Source organism: Pimephales promelas, chromosome 5, assembly GCF_988280905.1.
Source record: "Pimephales promelas chromosome 5, fPimPro1.hap1.1, whole genome shotgun sequence".
Classification (NCBI taxonomy): domain Eukaryota; kingdom Metazoa; phylum Chordata; class Actinopteri; order Cypriniformes; family Leuciscidae; genus Pimephales; species Pimephales promelas.
Window position 1 is genome coordinate 13,701,825 of NC_142773.1, and position 27,300 is coordinate 13,729,124.

Below are 27,300 nucleotides of genomic sequence, written 5' to 3' on the forward strand. Positions count from 1 at the left end.
AGAAACGATACGTTGTCATCGATCAGGACAATTTTTCAGTTATTATTATTCTTATAAATTTACAAATCAACTCTGATGTGTCTCCTATTCCTTTAGATTAGAAATGAATTAGAAAGTTTTAACATACAGTATTACTATACAACAATACAATTAATATGGATAGAACAGTTCAGATAATTTGGTCCTGGACAAGAGATGTTGGAGTTCCTATTAAATCCCTGACTTTTGATTACACAGTATCTTGGCAAATCTGGGCATTTAAGCTATTGAAATCCTTTTGAAACTGGGACACATAAGCATATTGAGGGTATTTCAAATGGTAATCAATAAACGGGTGAACTCAATATCATACATGATCACTTAAGTGACTTGAAATTGCAAAAGTTAGGCCCTATTGTAGCTAATCCCAGGTGTTAGCTTATATGGTCCAAAGAAAGAAAGTAAGAAAGAAGTCATATACATATGGCTTGAGAGTGAGTATAGGGGTAGAGTACATGAATATGTCACAAACTCTCAGATCAATAAGTACTGTAGCAGCCTCTCTACCTGAAGCATACCGTCTGAACTGCACGCGCACGATCCTCCCCGCTGCTGACGTCACGAGCGCGAGCGCGGCTCTGTCCAGCGACTCTATCACTGGCGAGGCTCGCGAGCGCGGAGGAGGAGCTGTCAAAGTTTACAAGCCAAGTCGAGCGAGTTTTCTCAAGAAGACGAGAAGAAAGATCTCTGTACATTTAGAAACCCCCTGAAAGAAGAGCTCTTTAAACTATGAAGTGAAGTCTGAGAGGTTTGAAGCATAAGAAATGGCAGGACCAACTGAGCTCGGATTGATTTTTACCTTACTGCTCTCAGGGAGCTTCTGTGCGACGCCGGAAAAGAAAGGTAGGAGACACTCAGTAGCTATTATGAAACGGCTTGTTGTGTAAGATTAAACCTTCATCTTTGAATGATCTCCGGTAAATATTGATGGGACCGTCGCACATACCTTCAGAGATGTGCGTGCGCTTTAGAGGAACCTCAGTCAGTCAGCGTGAGAACAGTGGAAGTGTGTGTTCACTGTCCCACAGAGAACTTACACTGGACTCTGTTAGTCTTTTAAATTACGTTTTTATTGAACGTAACATTTACAGATAATAATAGTCCACCTGGAGCAACCTGAGGTTGAGTCTATAGTTCACACAGGGATCAGTCCCTGTGTTTTGAACCTTCAACTTTTGACTTACCAACCCAATTTTAAGGCTCTATAACCCCACCCCATACTTTTAATAAGGTTGTGATTTCTTTTCTTTCATTAGTGAACTGGCGTGATTTATATTGCACAGTTGAGGCGAAGAGGAGAGGATATTGCCTTGAACTACTTATTCAGCCTAAAACAGCTTTAATAATAAACTAAAATGTGCTTCATGTGGCAAATTGACAGGTTTTTATTCGAGTCGAAATATTCCGACAAGTATGAAAAAACTTGACTAAGGTGACGGTTATTCATAATGGTGACGCTTTACAGGTTTTAACATAACATGACTAACAATGTAAGCTACTTCTACTGCATTTATTAATATTAGTTAGCCTAATGTTGATCTCAGCATTTACTACATTATTTATTTGACATCTTTTAAGTTTCAATTTGATTTTTTTTAAATAAATAAATTCAAAGTGGTTGAAAAACTCCAGTGAGCAGGAGCAGGTTATGCATTTTGAAATTCCGTTTTTAATTTTAATGTGTTGACTTTTTTTTTAATTGAATGTGTAGTTGTTTCCTGAAGGATTTCTATCTCCAACCCTGGAAATGACTTTTGTCGGTTTAAAAAAAAAAAAGTAGTCATATTAAGTATTATATTTGGCTCATTAAAATGTGTGCTAATGTTCATTTTCTTTGATATGAATCCAATTAACTAAAGCCATTTATTTAATCTATGATGTTAGTTTTAGAGTTTGTCACATGTATTATATTTGATTAAAGTGTGTTTATATGTCACTCTGCATATTATTTAGATGGTCTCAGGGGTGTTCTGTGTGTAAACACATGGCTCTGCCAATACTGACAGATGGGACACACAAATCACTTTATTACAGTCTGGTTCCTCATTAGGACTCATTCAGGTTTACAGTCACGGTGCCAAGAGAGGAATCACCTTTCTTTAATATAAGTTCTGTTTTATAGTCATCATTGACGTTATCTTTTCATGCAGATTTTTGTTTGTTTGAATTGGGTACCTACTACATTTGCAATTTATATGGGTGTATATTGAACAAGTGGCTTTACATGGTCACTCATTATCATTGTGAAATGCACTGATTGCCAGTTTTCCAGACCCCATAGTGGTTTAGAGGACGAGTATTATAGTGTCAATGAGGACAGTCGTGACGTCCTATAATGTCTTCGGGCTCTCTGTTGTGCCTCACACAAGGTCAGAGAAATGCTGCAGTTATCTGTTATATTTAAGACAAAACAGCTGTTTAGTCTTCATAGACTATCCATCTCAATACCAGATAAAAATGTGTTTACTGGCCCATATTCCAAGGTGCACCGTGTTGAGCTATATTTGAATTTTCTGTAAAATGTCCCACATTTGGTCATCAGTCCGGCCACGTGCAGCGTAGACTTTCAAGTGTCTCCTTCATTTAGTTTGGGATTGACCTCTGGATACAGTCCAGCCTCACTGTGACCTAGAACATTGTCTCTCAGGTGGTCACCTCAATCACCAGTGCAGAGCCAAATGTGGGTACGGATGCTGACATTATTTCCTTATTGTACTTTGTTACCTAAATAAAAGTAGCTTCAAAGCATAAATCCCCAATAGTACAGACACAACTCCTAATTTCCTCTGAAAAGGGGATGGTTACAGCAAAAGTTGTCATATCAAAGCTTGTGTTCTTTAAAGGGATATTTCACTTTGAAATTAATTTTTGGTATGTTTTAGCTTACCTCAAGGACATCCAAGATGTAGGTGTCTTTGTTTCCGCAGTAGTTTCAATTTTGATATTTTTAGGTCAAACCGTTCTTGTCTGTCAGTCATATAATGCAGGTCTATGGTCACCACCTCAAAGAGCATGCACAGAGAAGTCCAAATTAAACATGATTTAATGACTCGTAAATGTAAGTACACATTGATGGCCTAAGACACGAAACGAGCAGTTTGTGTGAGAAAACGAACAGTATTTATATCGTTTTTAAAACTGCGGAAACAAAGACTACATCTTGGATGCCCTTGAAAAACATACCAAAAAGTAATTTCAAAGTGAACTATCCCTTTAAACTCTAGTTTCTTGGGTTTTATTCAAATTTCATTGGACCCAATTTCTTCCAAAATGAGAAAGTCCCTAATAACTTGCCTTCATTGTATGTTTAAATTGGTTTTGTCTAGAGGCACTGAGATTTAATCTTAGTCCATCTGAGAGAGTTGTTCTCACAGGTCTTCTTCAGACACTAACTCTCATCCAGACGGCTCAGAGGTGACTCAGAGTTAAAGTATACACATACGTGTGAGAGGAGCTTTAGTTGTGTTTGCCGGGTCTGGGGCTTTGGCTGGTTTAGTAGTAAATGTGTAGGAATGAGGTTTGTCTGCATGTTTATGTACTGTACAGTGTGTCTAGAAAATTCAGTCTTAATATGCTTTTTAGTAAAATACTGCTCTTCTCACAAAGTTCAGATAAAATCTCTTGTGAGGTCATCCTTCTCCATTTAACAGTCCAAAGGAACAAGTATTAACAAGTATAACACTAGTATTTCACCCTCCTTTTCATCATAATATAGTTTCTTAAAGCATTTTGTTCCAAACCTGTATGATTTTATGTCTTCTATGGAACACAAATCAAGATATTGTGAAAAAAACTTTTTTTATTCCATACAGTGAAAGTCAATGGGGTCCAAAACAACATTGGACCCCAATGATTTTCATTGTTCGGACAAAACATTCTTCAAAAATTGCTTAGGCTATGTTCAGACTGCCAGCAAAAATCCAGATCTAGATGGGTTTTTGAAGGTCTGGACAGCAAAAAAAAAAAAAAAACATGAAAACAATTTTGGATGTGGTTTGAAATGCAATTCCAATGCGATATTGACAGATTTTCACTGAGTCTAAATGCTCTGCTCAAATTGGATTTCAAATAGTTTTTGCATCACTCTTAACATACACACAATGATATTGTCAAAACTGGTGAGGAAATACTGAAAGTATTCATATGGTATTTATATTTGAATCAACTTTAAACAGAATTGAGCTGACTTATGACACTTTTATAGCTGAATTGCACTAATTTCATAATTGATGACCTTTCAACATTGACAGTTACTGAACTGTATTGAAACAACACTGAACTATATTAAGCACAATAATGATGACACAATTGTCTCCCTCTACTTTATAGCTGAAATTAAAAAAAAAATGCTGTTTATTATTAATATGAAGATTGGAAATGTGAAAAAAATGAAGGTGCTTTAAATAAAGCACTATATTCAGTCTTCATTTTCATTTTTTTTTTTTGTGTATAAACTGTCCTTTTTTGTAGTTCCTTGTAAAAACATTCAGAATTTAAAAAGTCTGCAGGATAAATGTTTCATACTGTAATCACACAAACATTAATCTTTTGATTAATCTTGGGAATTCTTTCTTGGAACACCTTTAGTGCGTCAGATTACAGTCTGATTGTGTGTCTTCATCGAAGAGTCTTCTTGTTGAGTCAGGCCTCATCTAATCATTTGCAACTTGCTTGTGTTTGTGAGCCAAAAGACAGATCTCCTAAATATTTCAAAACAGCTAAACAAAACAGTCCTCATGTGCTGTACCCTTCCTTATCCAGTCGCTGGCATGTTGTGTAAGGCGTGCTTAGGAACTTTCCAGAGTATCAGTGAATAAGAGCATGATCTTCAAGAGTGTCCAAGGGATAGTTCACTCAAATATTAAACGTCTATCATTACCTACTCATCCTCATACCATTTATTTACAATAAGGTTTCATTAGTTAACTTTAGTGAACTACATTAGTTTACACGAACTAACAATGAACTGCACTGCAGCATTTATTAACCTTTGTTAATGTTAATTTCAACATTTGCTTATACATTATTAAAATAACAAATGTGTTAACATTAGTTAATGCTCTGTGAAGTAACATGAACAGCTGGATTTTTATTAACTACCTTTAACAAATACAGGATCAAATGTGTTGCTCATGGTTAGTTTGTGTCCCTGAGCAAGACACTTAACCTCAGTTGCTCCAGAGGCATGCAACCTCTGACATAGCATATAGCAAATAAGTCGCTTTGGATAAAAGCGTCAGCTAAATGAATACATGTAAATGTAGTTTATACTTTAACAAATGAAACTTTATTGTAGTATCTCAGTGTTACCAATTATTCTTCTGGCAAGATCCTTTTAGCAAAATATCCCCTCAGTGTTGCAATGCAATATGAAGACAAAGGAGCTTTGCTCATTAGCAACAAAGTATAGCAGGCACTACAATGCCGGTATAACCATTTATCTCTGTACGATATGCGTCACATGACTAAACTTTTCATCGTTTTTAAATACCTATGTTTTTTCACAGTCAACACTGCAACGAAAAAACTTCCACATGGGCGAGCTCCGTCTTCGTTGACAAAAACGTTGTCTCAATGTGCAATATGACATCATGACTTTTGGGTAAACATACACACCACTTTTAAGCCAAGTGGCGTGTTCTCTTTACGCATTTTGAGCTATCCGCACGTATCCGCGTGTATGTCTACGCCGTTAAACATCAGAGTGATTCTGCATGTTTGTACACGCTGTTAAATGTCCGAGCGAAACGAAGCAAAATGTAGATCTACATCTGGGGAGCGATATTTTTCTTTCCTAGGATGGTAAGGGAACAGTCATAAATGCCATTAACCCCAGTGAGGGGTAGGTTTAGGGACGGGGTTGGGGTAGATCATATATTTATATATACAGTAATAACGTTAAGTCAACGGCGTTCATAAACACGCTGAAAAGTGATAATGCGTGTTGATAGCACGCCAAAAATGGAAATACGAATTGGCGTGTCATACATACGCCATTTCATGAGATCAGTCTGCAATGTGGAAGTTCAAAACGGAGGAATACAGGTGCGTTTTGAAACCAAAAGTGTGGAGCCTTTGGTGGGACAAAGATTTTGTTGGTTGGCAAAATATTTTCAAGGAAGTCTGTTTTGAATGAGTAAATTCATTTTTTTTTGTTCATTTCATCAATTCCTTTACGTTTATCCAGGTTTATCTGTCCACGTGGTATTCCTGTTCATCTCGGGTCTCTCTCATTAACTGAAAATTCAGATTTTTCTCCTGGAACTGTTAATGATGAAGGTCAAACTTGGATTTGTTTTGCGTTCTTGTGGGAGTTTTGCCTTGGCCCCAGGCATCAAACCATTCAGATTTCTCTGGAAAACACCCTGATATCCTTGCCAATGCTGAGACCTCATAAAATCTATTAAAGAAAGACCATTTGCATAATTATAGACTCGCCTAATGTTCAAATTCAAAACACAGACTGCACATCACTCCATGTCCCTCAGGTCTGCTAATTCAGCTTATTATGATAAATATTTTTTTTGATTTGTTATGTAGCAGATAAATGCACCATAATTCGATTGTCCTCTATTGTAGTCACTTATCCTTCTTGAAAAGCCATCATTTTCAGTTCTTCCTCTAATGGCTGGAGACCATCAAAGATCTCCATTGGGATTGTGAATTGTTTAGCCAGTGATCTTGGGAAATACATCAACCCTGTATTGTCCCCTAATTGTGAGATGAATTTGAGATGTGATACTGCTCTTTTTCCCATTACCCTACTCCCCCGCCTCAGGACGTTCCAAGATGGAGGACCGTTGTGTTAATCCGCCAGGCATCATTTCATCGCACGGTCATGGCAAATAAGAATAAATGGAAATAACACACAGTTGGATTCTCTGGAACAACGTGGTCTGTTAATTGACATGGGAACTGTGTTTGGCACTGGATTGTTGGCGTCATGCGACTTTAACAGCGATGACGGCTCTTTCTCTTTCTCTTTGTCTCTGACTCTAACAACTTCTCAGTAAATTAAAACCGTTGCAAATTAATGCTTTGAGCCTGCATCCTTTCTGTAGTTCAACAGGGACAGCATGGTCCTAGCGACATCAAAGCTTAAGGTAACGGAAGTTTTCTGCCACTTGCCACTTGAGTTTTGGCTAATTCAAAATGCTTTCCATAATTTTGAGAAAAGAACAAGAGAAAAATGCTTAAACTTCAAAACTCCATTAACTTTTCATTTTACAATTATCATCATCATGAGCACTTAGCCAGATAGACAACAAATTGGTCATGGTGTCTTACAATCTCAGACGGCTAGACAACAGGACTTTCCATGCAGCTTAATTATTCATTTATTTCATCATTTACTCCCCTACATGCCGTTTCAAAACTCTGACTTTCTTTCTTTTGTGGAACACACAAAACAATATATATATTTTAAAAAAAATGTCAGTTTTTATATTTAAAAAAAAAAAGTCAGTTTTTATACAATGGAAGAACCTAGGTTTCTTTCTTCGGTCGAACACACACATATATATATATATTATTATTATTTTTTTTTTTGATGTCTAAACCTAGGGAACAATGGAAGAACTTAGGGTCCTGGTACTTGTGTTGTAAAAATCAACAAACTCAAAAATATGTCAGTTTGATGTTGTACTTTATTGTCTTAATTTTTTGTGTTTTTTAAGATTATAATATAACAAAATTGTAATAATTGCGACCTATTGCTCCCCCACCCCTTTTTTCGCAGAAGTACACGAGAATGAACCTCATTGGTTCTTACAGAAGCTCAAACGTGCTGTTTAACACAAGAATGAACCTCATTGGTTCTTGCATATAGGGTGTCAACAGAGGGACCGCAATTTCTCAGATTTCATTAAAAAGATCTTCATTTGTGATCCGAATGATGAACGAAAGTCTTAGGCTACGTTCACACTGTCAAGTCCAAATCCGATTATTTGTGATCTAAAATATATCTCCGTTATATTGTAATTTTCTGCTCTATCTGGTACTGGTACTGCAACAACACAGCATTGTTTCGGCAGCGACTTTCAGCATGTTTCCTATAACAACATCTGATGTTTTACGTGACTTTTTCACAGTATGTGAACCACGCAAAATCAGATCAGATCGTTCAGATTCCATTGGATAATTTTTCCTTTTTAAATGATTATACACCTCTACATAAATACAGTGTCAAATGGAAATTGCAGTTTTTTTTCTCCAGCGACAATCTTCTTTCTTGATTCTATTGACATAAGTCTCCACCTACTGAGGTCATGAATTTTTGTCTCAATAATGTTTATTCTATGTGTGCCTTATTGTTTACTATAACCTGAGTTGCAAAAAACATCCCAATCTCTTCACCAATGCTGATCTGCAGTCTCATTGTCCTCATCTGTCATCGAGCTCCCACACTGTTTGCACACGCTTTGCATGACCCAGTGATTGGTTTTGCAGACGGCCGGCTGTGATTTCTCTCAGCAAAACCTAATGCCCAGCGTCAATTTCCTGTCTTTAATATCTGCATACTTCCTCCTCCACCTCTGCTAAGTTTTCATCATCCGTCCTGAACGCTCTTTCATGAGTTACCGGAGCCCACTCATGGCTTCACATTGAGTTCCCAGGAGGGCGATTGTAAAAAACTGTCCGTTACTAAGGGGCCTTCCGCATGTGAAGGCTGGTTGTTTCTGGGTCTTGATGCCTCTCCCCGGTGATTGGCTTTTCCTAGAACCACATCTGCTGAAGCGGTTGGAGTTTCAAGAGCTGCGGAGAAAGTCAAACGAGTTTGTCGGGAAAAAAGCAGACCTCCTGCTTTGATAAACTGTTGAGCAGTTTCCTAAAACTGGCGAAGAAGTCAGTGCCTCATTTTGCTGGAGTTGACTCTCTGTCTTTGGCAGAGAACAATGAGGGTTTTCTTCAAGCAGTTTTTGAATGTTTCTCCATGCGACTGCTATAAAGGAAAGAGCAGTGTGACAGAAGTGTCATGTTTTTGAGTCTCTTTGTCATTCTCAGTCGTGTGGCGGCTCTGACAGTTTGATTGTGCGCTGATTGCGATGACAGTGACTGAGCTTGAAATGGACAGAATCTATTTAGAGATAAACGCTGTGATTACCTGTGACAGTCTTTCTTTCTTTCTTTCTTTCTTTCTTTCTTTCTTTCTTTCTTTCTTTCTTTCTTTCTTTCTTTCTTTCTTTCTTTCTTTCTTTCTTTCTTTCTTTCTTTCTTTCTTTCTTTCTTTCTTTCACACATGGACTCTCATCGTCTCTGCATGTTATATCACACATGCTAATTGTCAAGCTAATTCTGTGACGTTTGCCGGCTCACGTGAAGTCTATGTTTGGAAACTCATGAATGTCCCCCGGAAATGGCGCATTGAACCTGCACGTCATGGAGTTTATAGTATTTCCATTATTGAGTGAGCCACTATGGTGGAAAGAGACCTTGGAATCCAGGCTGGAAAAAAAAAATCAACGTTCCTTGTCTTTCTTGACATCTCAGTAGGGTGTGGCTTCACGTGAGAAGCTGCCGTTTCTGCAAATCCCACATGATTCCTCATCACATTTAATTGACCAATAGAAAAGACCACTATAATTCCTTTTATTTATTCCAAGGTAGGGAAAGGGAACAAAATCTTGTTTAAAAACTAATTGTCAAGTTCTTAGAAAGGATATATATATATATATATATATATATATATATATATATATATATGCACACACACACACACACACACACACACACACACACACACACACACGCACACACACACACACACACATATACACACTCACACATGCATATATATATATATATATATATATATATAAACAACATAACAAACAAACAAAAAAACAACCCCACAATATTTAACTATCCTAAACCTAAAAAGGTAAACTTGTCTGATTTTTTAAGAGACAACTTGGATTTGCTGATACTTTTTGAAATATTAATAATATTTTAACAAAATTTAGAGATAATATTTGGCTACATAAGGTTTTCAATCTCAAAAACACCATTTTAAAGAGTTTATTTATTGTTTTATTATTTATATATTTCTTAAATTTATTTATGTATTTTGGTTTGAATGACATTTGTATTTATGCCCCTAAAATGATAAAAATTAGATATCAAAATTATCAAAAATAAAACAATGCTTATATCATGCCACTGTATTTTAAATGTATGTTTTATTAAATGAATCGAGCTGGTAAAAATTACAGCATCACAACATTGACTGTGTGGTGCGTCATTGGCGGTCATATTTCGTTCACTAGTGGAAATCACTGAGGTGTAATATTGGAGGGAACACATTGTACAGGATTTTGACAGAAGCAATAACACAGCAAACAGAGCCTGTACTGTGTAAAGCGTCAAACAGTTACTCAAATATTTGACTATTGATCAAACAGTGCCGGTGATCCTATAGCAATAACACTGCTTATGAACCCTTCGCATCTGATATAGTGACCTCTGTGTATTAGACGGTCAGTCTGGGAGGATGTAGAATAGTTGTTATTGTTTTTTTAGAAATATTCTTAGACGTTCAGGTGCTTGTTCTCAGACCCTTTGAATTGAAAAAAAGTGCTGTTTCCATTTATTATTCCATGAGGTGTATATTTAGCAAACCTTAAAGGGGGGGGAAAAAAGAAAACGGTAAAGGAAAACATTGAGAAACAGGATGAAAGTTTTAGGCCAGCAGCTCCTGACGCACATACGCTAAAATGCACACTAATGCAAGAACGCGAGGGGTGGCAAACAAAACGCTGTTTATTGAGACCGTAACATATTCGTGGTTGACACAGTGGCCCATTTTGAAGTCTGGAACAGTCTTTTATTCTAAAATATCAAGATTGTGTTTTCCAATTGAAATCTCAGCATCTCAGCTGTACTGTGTGCATAGTCAGTGAATTGCTGTCTAAAGAAAGAAAGATGTGTTTTGCTGTTTTTAAGCAAAGGCAACCATTTTGATTCACCTCTTCCCAAACCTGACCACATCTGACTGGCCTTTCAAACCATAATTTATAACTTATGTTCATAAAACATTTCATTTGAGGCAGAGCTTATAAGGAAATCTCCCTCAGCTAAAGTGAAACATTCAGCTCTCAATAACCTCCCGTGTCTCCATGGATGATCACGTTTCAAAACAACACTTGATCCGAACAGGCCTTAGATGCCCTGGGATAGGTGATATAGCTATCAGTGACACTCCCTCTAGTCTACACACTTCTATTGTGAAAACACAGTATAGGACATGGTGTAAAATTTAGTAGACCTGTACGAAGTGAGTTGTAATGGATCTTATTGTTAACATGCTTTGTTTGGTGTATTGTTGCTCTCAGGTGAATGGCCACCGAGGCAGAACACAAACACCTTCGGACACAAAAACTTTGCTTTATTTAATTTTTTGCCATTTTGCCTTTATTATATAGGACAGTTAAAACTGACAGGAAAGTGGAGGAAGAGAAAGGCAATGGGGTTAGGACATAACCCAGCCCAAAGTTGAACTCAAGATCCCACTCCGATACAAACTGCACTGTAAAATCCAATTAGTATACCTTACTTGAAAAAAGCATGCAAACCGATTGCACTCAAAAAACTGAGTAAAGTGAAATAGGAATAATATGTAGTACTAACAAGTGCATGCCTAGTAGTGTACACTTACAAGAGAGTTCCAGTAACTTAAAATAATTTCTATACTATACTTGATCTTTTACTTTCCAGTATCTGTGAACCGAGGAAGTGTACTCCCAGAGTGCATTGCGGCATGAATAAATTAATTGCTTTATTTTACTATTTTTGGCTTTATTACAATTTTATTTGTTATCGTTATTGGGGTTATACTGAAAAGAGACAGCAAATAAAATTGTAATGTCTAATTAATTAAATTATTTTTTTTTAAATGTTACCACTGTTGTGGTTTGCATGCTGAATGTTGAAGTCTGTGTGTGACTCAACCAAAATTGCAAGATATTGTCACAAATATAAAGGGATAAAGGGAACCCAATTAAAGATTTATGCCATAAGCGTTAGCAATAAAATGTTAAAAGATCATTATTATACATGAAATATATTTATGTTATATATAATTTATTAATTAATTTAAGTATGTGTGTTTGTATATGTGTATATATACAGTATATATATATATATATATAAATTACTTCACTTCCTTTGAAATCAAATAATTATGATTTCAAGTTGCATCACTGCAAACAATTAGAAGAGAACAATAATATAAATTAAGTTCCAAGTGCCCAACCAAAGGGAACATCAATCACAATAATGGTGAGAAAGGGAAATCAACAAGTCAACTAAAGAATTTTGATGTTCTCCCAAAAATATTTAGGTGTATTGAAAATAACACTCAAGATGACTGGAAAATGAGCGAATGCAAATTGAAAATGGTACTCAAACCAGTCTAGTAATGTTTACAAGGTTTTTCTGAGTAACGAAAGCACACATGCATACAGTACAGATTACTAAGAAATTGTAAGTAAGTTCAACAAATTATTGCACTTTAAGTAAAGTTAACAAAAAATTCTTAGTAAGAACAATGTTAGATTTTACAGTGTGTGTTTGGGAGTTTAAGTCTATTTTTAGGTCTTTTAGGGTGTGTTCACACTTGTCATGTTTGGTCAATTAAAACGAACCCTGGTGTGATTTGTTTTGTTAGTGCAAAATATGGTCAATACTTAATAAAAGCTGTTTTTTTTTTTGTGTTTGTTTTGCATCAGATTCAGTCTTAAAAATGACTGGAACGCTAAGCGAACTTAGTACTAAGTGTACAATTTTCTTTTTTGAAAAGAACAAAAAAAAAAAACGAACACCAAATGTGAAAACACCCTTAAAGTACTTTTTAAAAAATATATATATATTTATATTTTCATTGCAGTGTAATATTCGGACTTTACCGAATATTAATCTGGCTTAGGGTTTGGTTTAGTGTTAAGCTATACTTGTAACTATGCATATATATTTACATTTGAACTACTTAAAAAAAAAAAAAATTAGATTCACTTTGTAAAAACAAACAAAAACCCAAGTTGGAGTCACAATGTCAAAATCATTTTCTGAGGTAATCGATAGCATTCCATGAATGTGCTTGCATTTATGATGTTGACTTGTATTTTAACATGGAAATTAAATGATTTCCAACTAACAATGGTAAAAATTTCCATGCTAATAGATAAATTGATGGATTTTGCATCCCAATCATAATTAAGTGTCATTTATCTTGGCATACATCAAGAATGAGAAAATCTTCTTGAATCAAAGGCATCCTATCCCAGTCAACTTGCTGAAATTGCACTTCAGTGATATGCATCTAGGATGCAGGCCCTGCTGGATGTGGTTTTCCCAGCCCTAGGCTCTCTACCGCTGAGACTTGTGAGAACAGCTGCACTTTTTCCTCTTTCTTTCTTTCCTACTCTCTTTTAATTCACCGAAGTCTTCTACTGTTCAGACCAACGGAACTAATTCATCACTGCGCGGCACATCCTCATGTTGACATATTCATATCTGCGATCGCTGTGTTATTTACTCACTTTGCCGAAGGCATTCTTGTCTAAACCTCTTCAAATGTGCATTAGGGATATCAGATGCTCTGACAAAACTGACATGGAAACCTCCAAAGGCATGTGTTCACATGAATGCTTTCAAAACTGAAGAAATCCAGATTGCAGTACAAACAAGTGAATGGCTCATTTAGAGTTTACTGGGATTTGTTGTCTTGCTTCATATCCATCCTGCTCTACTCTTGGACATTTTTGACTCATGTTATGACAGCCTGATGATTAGCCTTGGTTTCTGCAAACCGTATCTCTTGATTTCTTTTATATAACACTAGTGGACTAGTGTTTTTTAATCAGACTGCGTTTGTTTGGTCTAGAGGTGCGTTATGGTAGTCCCAAAGCGAGACTGCATGTCTCGCCTGCAAGGTCTAATCCCAGACGTCCCACTCTCCTTTAGATAATACTTTGGTTAATTTGACCAATATCCTCCAAGCAGAACAGCAACTCTTCATAATGAATGAGGCAAAGCATGCCATAGTGTTTGGGGGAACATTAGTGCCTGTAGATGTAATTAGAGAACCATTACATGAGATGAGATTCTTGTGAAGTACCACTTCAAGGCTGAAAAATGTGAAACTTTTGTGTTAAAAGTCTTTTTAGTGGCATAGAACACATTTTCTCAGTTTTCATTTCATTAATGAAAACTATGACGAAAAATGTTTGTTGATTAGCTTTTTTTTTCCACGACTAAAACAAAATGATGAGACGACAACGACCTCACTAGATTAAATTAATTAACGTAATATTGTTGCAAAAAAAAATAATTATAAAAAAATACCAATATCTCTGTATTTTCTTCAACAAAGAAGAGCAGAACCAATTATTACACTGAAAAAAATTGGAGTAGGATTTACTTGAAAAAAGCTAGGCAACTTTTTTTCACTCAGAAAATGCTAGTAAATTTACAAAGTAAAAACATAAACATATTTATCAGTAGCTTTAATTAGAAATCTTTAAGTTAAATTTACTTGGAATATGGAATTAAGAAAACTTTACAGAAAATAAGTAATTTTAACTTGGCTGGTAAAAGGTTGATTAATATCGATTTAGTTGAAATTTCCTTTGCCTTTGCATTACATTTCACTAAAACAATAATATTGAATTTAATTAGTCATTTATAGTATGTGCTTTACTTAGATCATCAAAGTAATTTATATTACATCATGTCAGATTTTATGCATCATGTGAATGCAAAGACCTCAATACTTGGTAGACAATGCACAATGCCGGTAACATTTAATGGGTCATTTTTGTATTTGAATGTGTCATTTTGAGCAAGAAAATGTACTCGAAATGTCACAAAATGGCAAGTTACTAATACTGACAACAAAAATCAATGATAAAACAGTGTAAATACAGCTGGAAACCAGTGAAAAATGGACCTCATTAATTATTCAAGGTCCAGTGCATGATGGGAACCCCAGTATCAGAAAAGTTGAGTAATTTTTACTTAATTTTATTGAGTTGATATTTACACATTCATTTCTACTCGCTTGAATTAAGTACTGATATGGAAGTTACTTAGTTTATTTTTATTCTTGCCTGAACTAACTTTTTCATGTAAATTACATTGTTGTTGTTTTTTTTTCAGTAGTATTTACTTCACCAAAAATAGATACACTTTTTTTACCAGTTTTTATGATGTATACTGAATATGGTTGGGTTTTGTAAAAAATAATTTGAAACCAATCAATATTCAAGATTTTGAGTTAAATTAATAGTGATTATCAGTTAACCATTCTTGCATAAAATGTTTTTTACTTAAAACTAGACTAACTTGACTAAAAAGTTCAACAGGATCAGTCGATAGTCGTATAGCTGATAAAAACTAAAAAAGACATTTGACAGTACCAAGACAAACACAAAATGTACTAAATTAAAAGTAATAACAAGGACTTGCCCTGTAACCTCAACACATAATTATGGCGAATGCGAATTCAGAATATGAGACCAATATGAAGTGACAGATAGTGGAAACAGAAAGGGAAACATTTTGCCCTCACGACTGAGGCCAGAAACAAGTCTGAGTACATTGACGTTTCCATGGGGACATGTGCATGTAACACAAAAGATCCTTTATTCAATGATTTAGCATCGACTTTGAAACAGGATTTACCGCCATTGTTGGCAGCATAATGCTTTGTATACACATGACTTCACTTACAATATTACTCCCTTTTACTGTAAAGACTGCGGTAAAGGAAGATTATTAACCTATTTTCCTAACCCCTTTGAAACTAAATAATCCCCTAAATGAACAAACCTTAGAGTTAAGCAATAACAGTCATGCTGAGAGTCAGAATAAGTCACCTAATGCCGTGTTGATGAGATCTCCTCCAGCAGGAAGTTGAATCATTCTGTGGATTTTCTGTCATTTACAGAGACAGAGTGATGATAGGAAAGGTCCTGCTCAGAAGCTCTAGTAATGAAAAGATTTGAGTTTGTGCAATTCTTCATCATTAGTTGAATTAACCGAGTTAATTTCATTTCACACTGGCAGTGCATTAAGATAACGGACCCATCCGTGGTCATAAACTGATCTTCTTCCGATACTTTTTGCATCACCCTGGTTCCCATGACAAGTATTTTTCCACTGGCTTTTAGGTTATTGCAGAAAGTAAGCTCTGTGACCATCACAGTTTATGATAAACTTTGTTTTTTCGAAGGTCTATGATAAACTTTGATGAATTTTTAATTGTTAGAAGTAAAAAGACGTAGACTATAAACAAACTGTACGATCACTACAACACTTTGATGTTTTGGAAGTTCTTTTGCTGGGGAAGTGTTTTTGGCAGCTATTCCTTGGTGTTTTATGTTTTGGCTTGAGAAACGTAAGGTGGTTTGAAAGACTTGAGTGTTCAGAATAATGCAGGTTAACAATTGAATAGTGGCACGCTGCCAAGAAAAAGATCCGGTTCGCCTTTAAGAAGTAAAATGGGCCCTGCATTTTCAGCTATGTACGAATGTCCAGGCCTCCTTGTGTATTTCCTTTCTGACAATAAACTAGCCTTTATTGTATTTAGATTGCAGGTGTGTTCACCAAGCTAAACAAGACAGAACCTGTTAACAGACCTGACAAAAGGATATAAGCCTTTTTCTTAACAGTTGTCATCCAAAAAGCAATAGTAATGTAAGAGGTAGGCCTATCTCTTTTGCTGAGAGTTGAGAGTGAGACAAGTGCATAAGAACACTATATTGTACTGTATGTTGTTTTATATTGTACAAAACCCTCAGATGACATCATGCTGTTGGTGAGGAATTTTACTACATATCCTCCCAAGTCATGTTTACTCTGAATGCGAAGTGAAAGTATGCCGTGAAAGAATGCAGGAAGCCCATGAGGGAATAAGAACAATATCACTCACGGCCATCATTAAAGCTACGAATTGCACACAAACTCTCTTCATGTGAAGCGTGCAGATTATTTTTATTTTGTCTGAAATTGTCCTCTACTGTCAGTGTTGGATTAGATTTATTACTAAGTAATTGTAGTGTAACTGTGTTTAATTACTTTTCCACTGGAAAAAGTAAAGTAATGGATTACTCTTCATTTTGTTCCCATAGAACATTTCTAAATAAAACAGTAGTGAATTGGACATCAGCATCTACTGCATTTGTCAAACTGCTTTCAAAAGAGATAGTTGCAGACATTAAAACAGCTCGGAAGGATGTTTCATGCGTCAGAGCAAAGCAATTCATCTGAATCATTTATAGTGATAGGTGTAGAGTCTCTGCGGGACGCTGATAACATCTCTCTAGAGATAAGCTTGGATTGGGTCCAGGCGCAGATTAACTCTGACTGGACCAGGGACATTGTTTTATGCATTTAATTTCTCTCATCAGACTTATTCTGAAAAGGAATCCCTGAAAGGAATTCATTTAAAAATCTTGTTTTGGTTTTACAGCCATATTTATCTATTATCCAGGATTCATAATGGTTAAAGGGTCACGGGGTCATGAACGCCAGAGGCTGTTTTCGTAGTGGCTAGCCAAAGCTATGAGAGGAATTTGAGGCAGGCGATGAGCGTATTCCACAGTTTTCCACTCATACAATGCCACCCGAACACTGAGCTGCATTAGGATTTTAAAGCCAGTTTACCCTGACGTCAGGTCTGACACCATAGTGATAATGCTTCTGTTTTGCATTTTTCTAATGTGATATTTGTTATTACCCATTGTTCTATTCTATTCTATTCTATTCTATTCTATTCACAAGCTGCATGAATCCACAGATTTGTTATCCTGCATGGTTTGATGATAATACGCAAGCTCAATATCACATGTTTACATATTTATCTATAGTTGTGCAGTTTAAATATTTTATTCAAATTTTTTGTCTTAACTTTTCTTCATTTAAAATGTCAAACATCCTGCAACTAATGTAGTCTAAGACTTTGGACACCACTGCATTGACCCATAATGTACAATGAATATATATTTTTAGTTGTTTATGAAATTTAGGCAAGGTTGAGACCCTCGTGAACTTTCCCCCTTACCATTTAATTTTCCCCTACATTTTGTATACAAACTTCACAGTTACAACTTCCATAAAAGATCCTTTGTTTAAAAAGAAAGGCTTGAAGTATTTTCAAGGTGCGAATTAGGTTTCATAAGTACGGAAGAGGATTAGGGCCAAGCAATAATAAAAAAATCAAACCATCTCAAGATTAAAGTCATTATAATGCAAGATTAAACTCGTTAAATTTCGAGAAAAAAGTTGAAATACAATCTTGAGAATAAAATCATTAAATATTGAGAATAAAGTCGTTGTGTTTCAAGAAAAAAACTTGTTAAATTTCGAGAAAAAAGTCTAAATGCAATCTTGAGAATAAACTCATTAAATATTGAGAATAAAGTCGTTATGTTTCGATAAAAAAATGTAAATTTAGAGAAAAAAAATTCATAATACAATCTTGAGAATAAACCCATTAAAATTAGAGAATAAAGTCGTTGTATTTAGAGAAAAAAACTCGTTAAATTTCGAGAAAAATTTCGAAATACAATCTTGAGAATGAACTCATTAAATTTTGAGAATAAAGTCGTCGTGTTTCAAGAAAAAACTCATTAAATTTCGAAAAAAAAGTATAAATGCAATCTTGAGAATAAACTCATTAAATATTGATAATAAAGTCGTTGTGTTTCGAGAAAAAAACTTGTTAAATTTCGAGAAAAATGTCGAAATACAATCTTGAGAATAAACGAATTAAATATTGAGAATAAAGTCGTTGTGTTTCAAGAAAAAAACTCATTAAATTTCGAGAAAAAAGTCTAAATGCAATCTTGAGAATAAACTCATTAAATATTGAGAATAAAGTAGTTATGTTTCGATAAAAAAATGTAAATTTAGAGAAAAAAATTCATAATACAATCTTGAGAATAAACCCATTAAATATTGAGAATAAAGTCGTTGTATTTAGAGAAAAAAAACTCGTTAAATTTCGAGAAAAATTTCGAAATACAATCTTGAGAATGAACTCATTAAATATCGAGAATAAAGTCGTCGTGTTTCAAGAAAAAACTCATTAAATTTCGAGAAAAAAGTCTAAATGCAATCTTGAGAATAAACTCATTAAATATTGAGAATAAAGTCGTTATGTTTTGAAAAAAAAATTAAATTTAGAGAAAAAAGTCATAATACAATCTTGAAAATAAACTCATTTAATATTGAGAATAAAGTTGTTGTGTTTCGAGAAAAAAACGTGTTAAATTTTGAGATAAATTTAATAATACAATCTTGAGAATAAACTCATTAAATTTCGAGAATAAAGTCGTCATGTTTCGAGAAAAAACTTGTAAAATTTTCGAGAAAAAAGTCGTAATACAATCTTGAGAATAAACTCATTAAATATCCAGAATAAAGTCGTCGTGTTTTGAGAAAAAAACTAGTTAAATTTCTAGAAAAAAAGTCGAAATACAATCTTGAGAATAAACTCATTAAATATTGAGTTTAATCTCTCATTATAATGACTTTAATCTCGAGATGGTTTAATTTTTTTATTATTGCTTGGCCCTAATCCTCTTACGTACATGCGTGAAATTTCTTGTCATGCAAAGATTTGATAGTGTCCAGCAGCTGCAGAATGCAAAGCATGAAACAAATGGTAATGTTCTTTGATTTAAAACCCGCAAGGTGCTATTTCACACCTGACTATTTGCTAACCTCAAGCACATCTGAAAACAAATCCTCCAGCCAAGTTACATGGTCCATGCTGGTGCAACATGCAGCATTCTTCCCAGGAAGGATCCCCACATCTGCAGCCGGGCGAACATCTGTTCTGACTGATGTAATCCAGTTACGGCACGTGAGCATTCTTCACTTATGCCGCTGAAAACCATCAATATAAATTAACAAGGAAAATTATTCAACTGATTTTTAGTTGTGACCACAGACTTAGACATTCAATTAGAGATTAATTATATTTATAGTAATAATAGAAACATTTTGTAACTAATAATAAACAGTTTGTTTTCTCTTTCAAGTCTAAATTAAAATTTTAATGGAATGCTCTGGATTGAATAAAACATCTGTGGTATGCGAATGATTACAGCAGAAGATAAAGTGAACTCATCCCTCAGTTTGCAAAAACAAACAAGAAAATCATGAACATTTATGTGCCTACAATGAAAGTTTACACAAGTTACACAAATAATTACATAATTACACTTGTTATCCATTGTCTTTTCTGCTGGCTTTCGATGATTCAAATAACCCATACCAATAAGCATAAAATAAATCATATTTGTGTTTCACCTGACCTAAATCACAATGTCAGAACAATTGAACAGTTTGTTTGTGCTGAGGCCTATTCAGTTCTCTTTTGTCCTTTACATTTGACAAAATTATACATTTTTTGTTATTAAAAAAAAAAAAACAAGCAAGCAAGCCCAGTCTAGGTGAGAAAAAGTCATGCAAAAGTAACATAATGCATTACTTAATACCACAACAAGTAACTCAATTAGTTTCTTTTTTTAGTGAGTTGCACAATATTGTGTTATTATAGACATTGGTGCATGATCTTAGTTTTGATCACACAGTGGAACGTTCTTTAAACCACAAAGCTTTTGGCTGTCATTATTGTCTGCTTCTCCCAACACATCATCTCATGTTTCATTGCACCAGTGGAAGTCCGACCATTTCAAAGTTGAATTTATCTTGGAAAAAGTTTATTCCTAGCCAACTTCTATGCCCAGTTGAGTGATACAGGGCAGGCCGCCGACCCTTTTGAGTTTACAGTGAGGGGGTGGGCTTAAAACAACTGACTTGAGGATGTGATTGTAGTTTTAAACAAATAGTGCCATTGTTTTGAGAGCTCTGCCTTGGCCGGTGCCTTGTTTTCAATGGAAAAGATGACTGTTGCAAAGACATTGGTTAAATCTACATGAAACTGCAATATGTGAAATATATGGCATTTCAACTTCAGGTCTTACTCATTTCAGACTATTTCCTGAGATTAACTGTCGATCACAGTTTTTGGCACATAATCTGCATTTTAAACATGACTCCTTAATGTGTCATCCAAACCCCTTTGGATTTCTGAGCGAAAAAACTGATTGGTCACAGTTCAGAGGCTTGCCAAAAATACACTAAGAGCCTTTTTGCTATTGCGAAACATAGCGTGTATCTCGGGAATCTTGAAGAGAGTCATTCTTAATCTGCGTGAGCAAAACCACGTGTGCCATAACGTGAAATGAAGAATGCTACAGTGAGTTAATGATGAGTAACGGTTGGGAGCAGCACACAGGAAGCTCATCCCTGTGCTCTCCAATGCACTCTCACTCTTTAAATCAGAGCTCCGTCCCCTCGGTCACTCACATACTCCTAATCAAAAACATCACATCTTGTTCTGAATGCCTGAACATCTGTTAAAATGATTCAGAAATCTAGGTTGTAAGGGCAGTGGAATAAACATATTCATACAAATACATATTGATGTTCTTAAATATACTCAATAAGAGCGTTATTTTGCGTTTTTGTCCTAATGATACATCTGTAGTTGGTGGTTAGCTGTCACCTCTCAGATTCATTGTGTGCTGCTCTGTAGTTTGTGGAAAAGGTTCAGGGCAACAGGGGATTCCCGAAATGCAGCTGCCTCTTTCCGGCTGGAATGATGTGTGAAATGTGTGGGTTATCCAACAAATGGTGTAGTAGACTCTTTTATTGCAGAGTAGGGCTAGGGGAAAATGGGAAAGTGACCACAATTTTGTCCATGTTTCCCACTCGTTTTCTCTCAGCTCTTATAACCTTCTTTCCTGTAATGATAAAATGTTTTGTAGCGTAAAAGTATGTGTGTGTAAGTTGCTGAGGGCTTAGAGCTGATGTAATTGCAGATACTCCACCTCTCCCGGAAGAGTCGGGAATCTACCACATATTGATAGTGGTTCTCTGTCGCCCGCAAATTATATGCAATATCCCGGAAATCGAGCGAGACGCAGATTTTTATTTCAACGTATTATGATACGTAATTTCTATGATTTTATAATGATTTTATTATTGTATCATGACTCGTTTTCAATGATCACAAGTGGTCGGCCAAAACACATTACCCTTATATCTTGTGTTATCAATGACGATTAATGAACGTTTCAATTAGTGGTGCACGATATATCAGCCGCCAATATGGTACTTTTTTTACACATCGGTATCGTTCCGATGTCAAAATAGGGCTTATGTGAACAGGTCGATAATAATTCCTGTGTATTTGATGTGTGTGTGAATGTGAGTGTTGGGACGGGGGTGTTTGTTTTTGCACAAGCGCAGCGCACTCCTGTCAGTTTAAACATCAAGCGCAACAAGACTGGAACTTGCGCGCTGTTTTTTGTCAGCCTTTTCGTTGTCCCGCCAAAGCCTTATTTGACCGGTGAGTGATGTAGATGACTGACTGCTGCATTTGTTTAACTGAGAGAACGAGCAGAGAGAGTGAAAGCCCCGGTCGCGCACGAGCAATCTCACCGTCTTCTAACTGTCTTGCTCTCTCTCCCTCCCTCATGCATGTTAATGAATTGAGTTGACTGAATGTCTTTGAGAATACATGATGGTAAAAGTTCGAAAGATCAAAGTTTGTTTTTTTTTAACTGCACTGGTTGTGAATTGTGCTAAAATAACCTTGCCTTATCTTCTCTGAAAAGCTTTCCACACATTCAGATGACATAAACCACACTTTCAATTAACAAAAAAAAAAAAAAATCTATCTAGTGATGAAATGAATTTGATAGAATTGTGTTGAGACAAATCTTGTGCGATGTCCTAAACTGTCTGGATAGTCACACAACGTGTGCCGTGGTCCGTTGACACGTCTGATTCGCGAACTACAGTAATGACTCCTTTTGAACCGATTCACTTAAATGAATGGTTAAAACAACTAATCTGTCGAACACTCACTGAATTCAAGAGGCTAGTTAATTACATTAGTTAACATTCTATTAATATTAGTTTCTATGCAGATTTACTCTATGCCAAAACCACCCCAGTCATTCTAGAATGATTCATTCTTTCCAAATAGAGCTATTTGAGTCATCTGCGAAATTGTTTTTATATCGCAATATATATAGCAGAAAAATAAAATATTGTAATGTCATTTTTTTACCAATATCGTGCAGCCCTAATCCTCTCTATGTGTTTTCTATACAAATATCGACATCGGTAAATATCGGTATCGGCCATAACAGCAGTATTAATATCGGTTATATCGGTATCGGCCACAATTTTCACATCAGTGCATCACTAGTTTCAATGATGTTCAGATTTCGTTGAGACCGTTGCCTCTTATTTTGCCTCAATTCAACATCAATTTCACTTTTGCCTCATGAATACTACCGTGTTACGCACAGACACACACATAGTGGACCCATGTAGACCCTCATGACTTACTGTTAAAGGTGCAGTAATGATTTCTGAAAAACATTGGAAGGGGGATCGGACCGAGCACCAAAACAAACTAGCCAATCAGCAGTAAGGGGCGGACACACTCATTAGTAGGAAGGTGCCTGTGTTGTATAGCGTGTTCATGAATTTGGGGGTGGAGCTATCAAGATGTGATCCGATTGGGTATAGGGGCGTGTTTGCTTTGGTGATTTCAAATATCAACAGCGTTTCTCAGAAATCTCTTACTGCACATTTGAGGTCATTAAGACACAAAAATATTCTATGCAACAATATGAATGCAAATGTAAATGCTTCTCCGCTCACTTTCACATATTGTTGCATTTGGAAAATGTTCAATATGTGTTGCTTTTTCAGTGTCACAAGGGGTGCTGCAGCAAACATTTAAATGAACAAAAGTCTTCTTCTGTTGTCAGTTTTTTTTTTTCAGATTATTTACTGTAGACCCAGAGCAAATGTTTGAAACGGTTGCTCTGTTTATAGTTAGCTACTGGAATAATTGCACATTTTGCTTAAAGGGTTAGTTCACCCAAAAATGAAAATTAAGTCATTAATTACTCACCCCCATGCTGTTCCAACCCCGTAAGACCTTCGTTCATCTTCGGGACACAAATAAAGATATTTTTGATTGAATCTGAGAGCTGGATCACTCTTCCATAGGCTTCCTAAGGGACTGGCTCTTGACGGCCCATAAAGTCATTAAAGAAAAGGTTTAAATATTCCATGTGCCTACAGCGGCTCAATTATAAGTTTATCAAGCGACGAGACTACTTTTTGTGCAAAAAAAAACATAAATAACGACTTTATTCCACTATTCCATTACTTCCTTATGGGCGCATGCGCGAGAACTGAGACGAGGACGTTCTCCTTCGACTACTTCTTGTTACCGGCTGCTCACGGCTTAGGAGTTTTACCGCCTCCTACCGTATAAAATGATGATCCATGTATAAGGCGCTCCGGATTATAAGGAACACTGTTGTTTTTTGAGAAGATTAAAGGCTTTTAAGTGCACCTTATAGTGTGGAAAATACGCTAATTGAAAAGCGTATGTACAGCGCGCATCTTCCTCTGCTTGTAAACAGAAAGTTTTGCGCTTCCAGCTACATCAGCACATCATCTTATACGGTAGGGGGCGGTTATACTCCTAAGCGGTGAGCAGCCGGTAACAAGAAGTAGACGAATGAGAACGTCCTCGTCTCAGTTCTCGCGCATGCGCCCATAAGGAAGTAATGGAATAGTGGAATAAAGTCGTTATTTATGTTTTTTTCGCACAAAAAGTAGTCTCGTCGCTTGATAAACTTATAATTGAGCCGCTGTAGGCACATGGAATATTTAAACCTTTTCTTTAATGACTTTATGGGCCGTCAAGAGCCAGTCCCTTATACAGTCTATGGAAGAGTGATCCAGCCCTCAGATTCAATCAAAAATATCTTTATTTGTGTTCTGAAGATGAACGAAGGTCTTACGGGGTTGGAACAGCATGGGGGTGAGTAATTAATGACTTAATTTTCATTTTTGGGTGAACTAACCCTTTAATGGCACAGATAATTGAAGGTCCAATAATGCCACAATAATTGAAGGACTGTGCTCTTCTTTTCCCTTGCACAGAGTGTGTTTCTGGTGCAGAGTTGGAATAATAAGTAAACTTGTAAGCTTAAGCTTTAGCAAATTCATTAGCCAACATTGCCTCACACTCAAGAAATAAGGACAAAAGCTAGCCAGGGATTTTGACTCATAAAACAGTTTTCTTCACTTACTTGAAATGACACATTTTCTGGAAGTTCACTTTGAAGTTTTCAAAACCCTACTGACCTCAGTGGCTCGCTGGTTGCTGTATTAAAATATAATGTCCTTCTCAACTTTGCCTAGTCATCTGATGTTATAGGGTTATGACAGACTTGATGGCATAATTACGGCCCTGTGGACACTAATGTTGGGTTTCATACACCATTTGGAATGAACTGCTGGATTTGGGATGGAACTTTGTTTCAACTCATATCCAGCCATACACAGCAACAAAAGAGGTTGTACATAATGTTGTAAATCAGTCTGTGATTTTAGCTTGACGCTGATGAGAACAGTGCATCTTTGTTACTATAAAAACACAGATGCAGTGTTTACTTCTTGAGAAGAAAGAGACACAAATCACATCTGTGGACAGAAAGAAGACAACCATTGCAATGAATCAGCTCTTGGCTCCCTCTGGTTCTTCCAAAATATTGAATAAATCCCACAACTGTAAGCACAAGTGATCTCATTAGCAACTCAATTGGTAACGGATCTGAGTATCATGAATGGGCACGTTTTGTTCACACATTCAACATAAGATGAATGTTCACCAGTTTTGTAGCTTTCCAATAGATTAATTTGGGACATTTTGACAATTTGGTGCCATTTAGGTTCCTAATATCTGCAAGTTATAATGTTCTACTGATTAAGCGCAAAAGCCACCAAGTTAGGAATGGCCCATAGTTGCATGAAATCCTGCAGACGTGATCTCAACGCAACTTGATCACAAGTCCACAAGGAAAATGCGAAATGCTAGCGTGCTAATGTTACAACTAGGTGCTCAAAAGTCCCTTTCTCCAGCATTCCAGCCCTGGGCCTCAGGATAAACAAAGTCAAAGATTTGCAAAGTGTAACTGGAGATGTACACCGAGTTGTTAGGGAGCGCTTTCCAAGAGAGATAAACATTTGCCTCAGTTTAGGTCCTTATTTGTCTTTCTCATGAGTTTTCATAGAAAAAAAAGTGTGATGCTTTGCGAGATGAATGACCTTAAATTGATTATCCTTACAGTTCTTAAAACAAAGAACAAAACCAATATCTAAGAACACAGTGTCCATCAGATTAAATTTATATCTTCTGTGTAGATGAAAAAGAGTAGGCAAAATGTTATTTTCCAATGGAGACGTTTTGCTAAAATGTTTTTGTTTGAACTCACCATTATGGTGATCAGTGTTCCCTATGGTTGGGCACTTCAATTATATTATTGTAATTTTCCCCCATTGATGCAGCGATGCAACAAGAAATCACAGTTATTTGGTTTTAAAGCAGTCCCTTTAGAAAAACGTGATTATGCGATCACTGAATTCAATGCATAATCAGCCAAAGTCCACATATTCATGCGGGGGCCGCATTTTTTAAAATATATATAAATAGCCAATTTCCGTTCAAAATATGCGGGGTTTGCATGATTTCATAATCCTCGCATTTTCGTTGCAAAAAAGTCAAATATATCTTAGCAGAAAGTTGAAAAATGTTCCGTTTGCTTCACGCAAGAGCAGCCATTTCCCCTGTTTCCATGGGAACGTTATGAAGTGACGCAATCACATGACGGGATAGGTCACCGCTGAAGTTATTGCAGAGGCCAGACAGACTCATGGAGGCGATTGACATCTCACAAATCGAACTCGTATAACTGTCTGTCACATGTTCTACTGTCACATCGTTACTTAATAAACAAAATAAGATAAAAGAAGTAGCATCAAACAGAAATTACCCGCACACATGGGGTGTTTGAGGCGCACATATAATATAACACTGCAGACAGTTCAACAGGGAGCGCGCAGCTCTTAAATGGGCCACACCTTATTTACTGTACACTCGTTACAGTCTGAAATAAAACAAGATGAGAAATTAAATATTCCCAGAACTTTCTATGATGTTGTATGCTTGCTTAACAAAGGAAGTAATAAGAAAGGACTCTGTACTTTAAGGTAGTTGCCTAGTGAAAACAGGGTGTTTGGGGAATCACTTTTTTTCTCTTTTTCATCAAACCGCAGTTTTTGCAAGTTCCCCCAATTTTTGCAAGTTCCTGC

The 27,300-nt window shown here is 36.0% G+C and overlaps 1 protein-coding gene across 2 annotated transcripts in view; it reads left to right on the forward strand.

The window, feature by feature from the left end:
• The first annotated feature begins 617 nt into the window (after positions 1-617).
• The window catches only part of egfra (epidermal growth factor receptor a (erythroblastic leukemia viral (v-erb-b) oncogene homolog, avian)), a 75,540-nt gene continuing 48,857 nt past the window's right edge, over positions 618-27,300 (forward strand). For both annotated transcript variants that reach the window (XM_039652360.2, XM_039652361.2), the window contains exon 1: positions 618-882. In XM_039652360.2, coding sequence (XP_039508294.2) covers positions 804-882 — 79 coding nt within the window. In that variant the 5' untranslated portion in view covers positions 618-803. The remainder of the gene's footprint in view (positions 883-27,300) is intronic.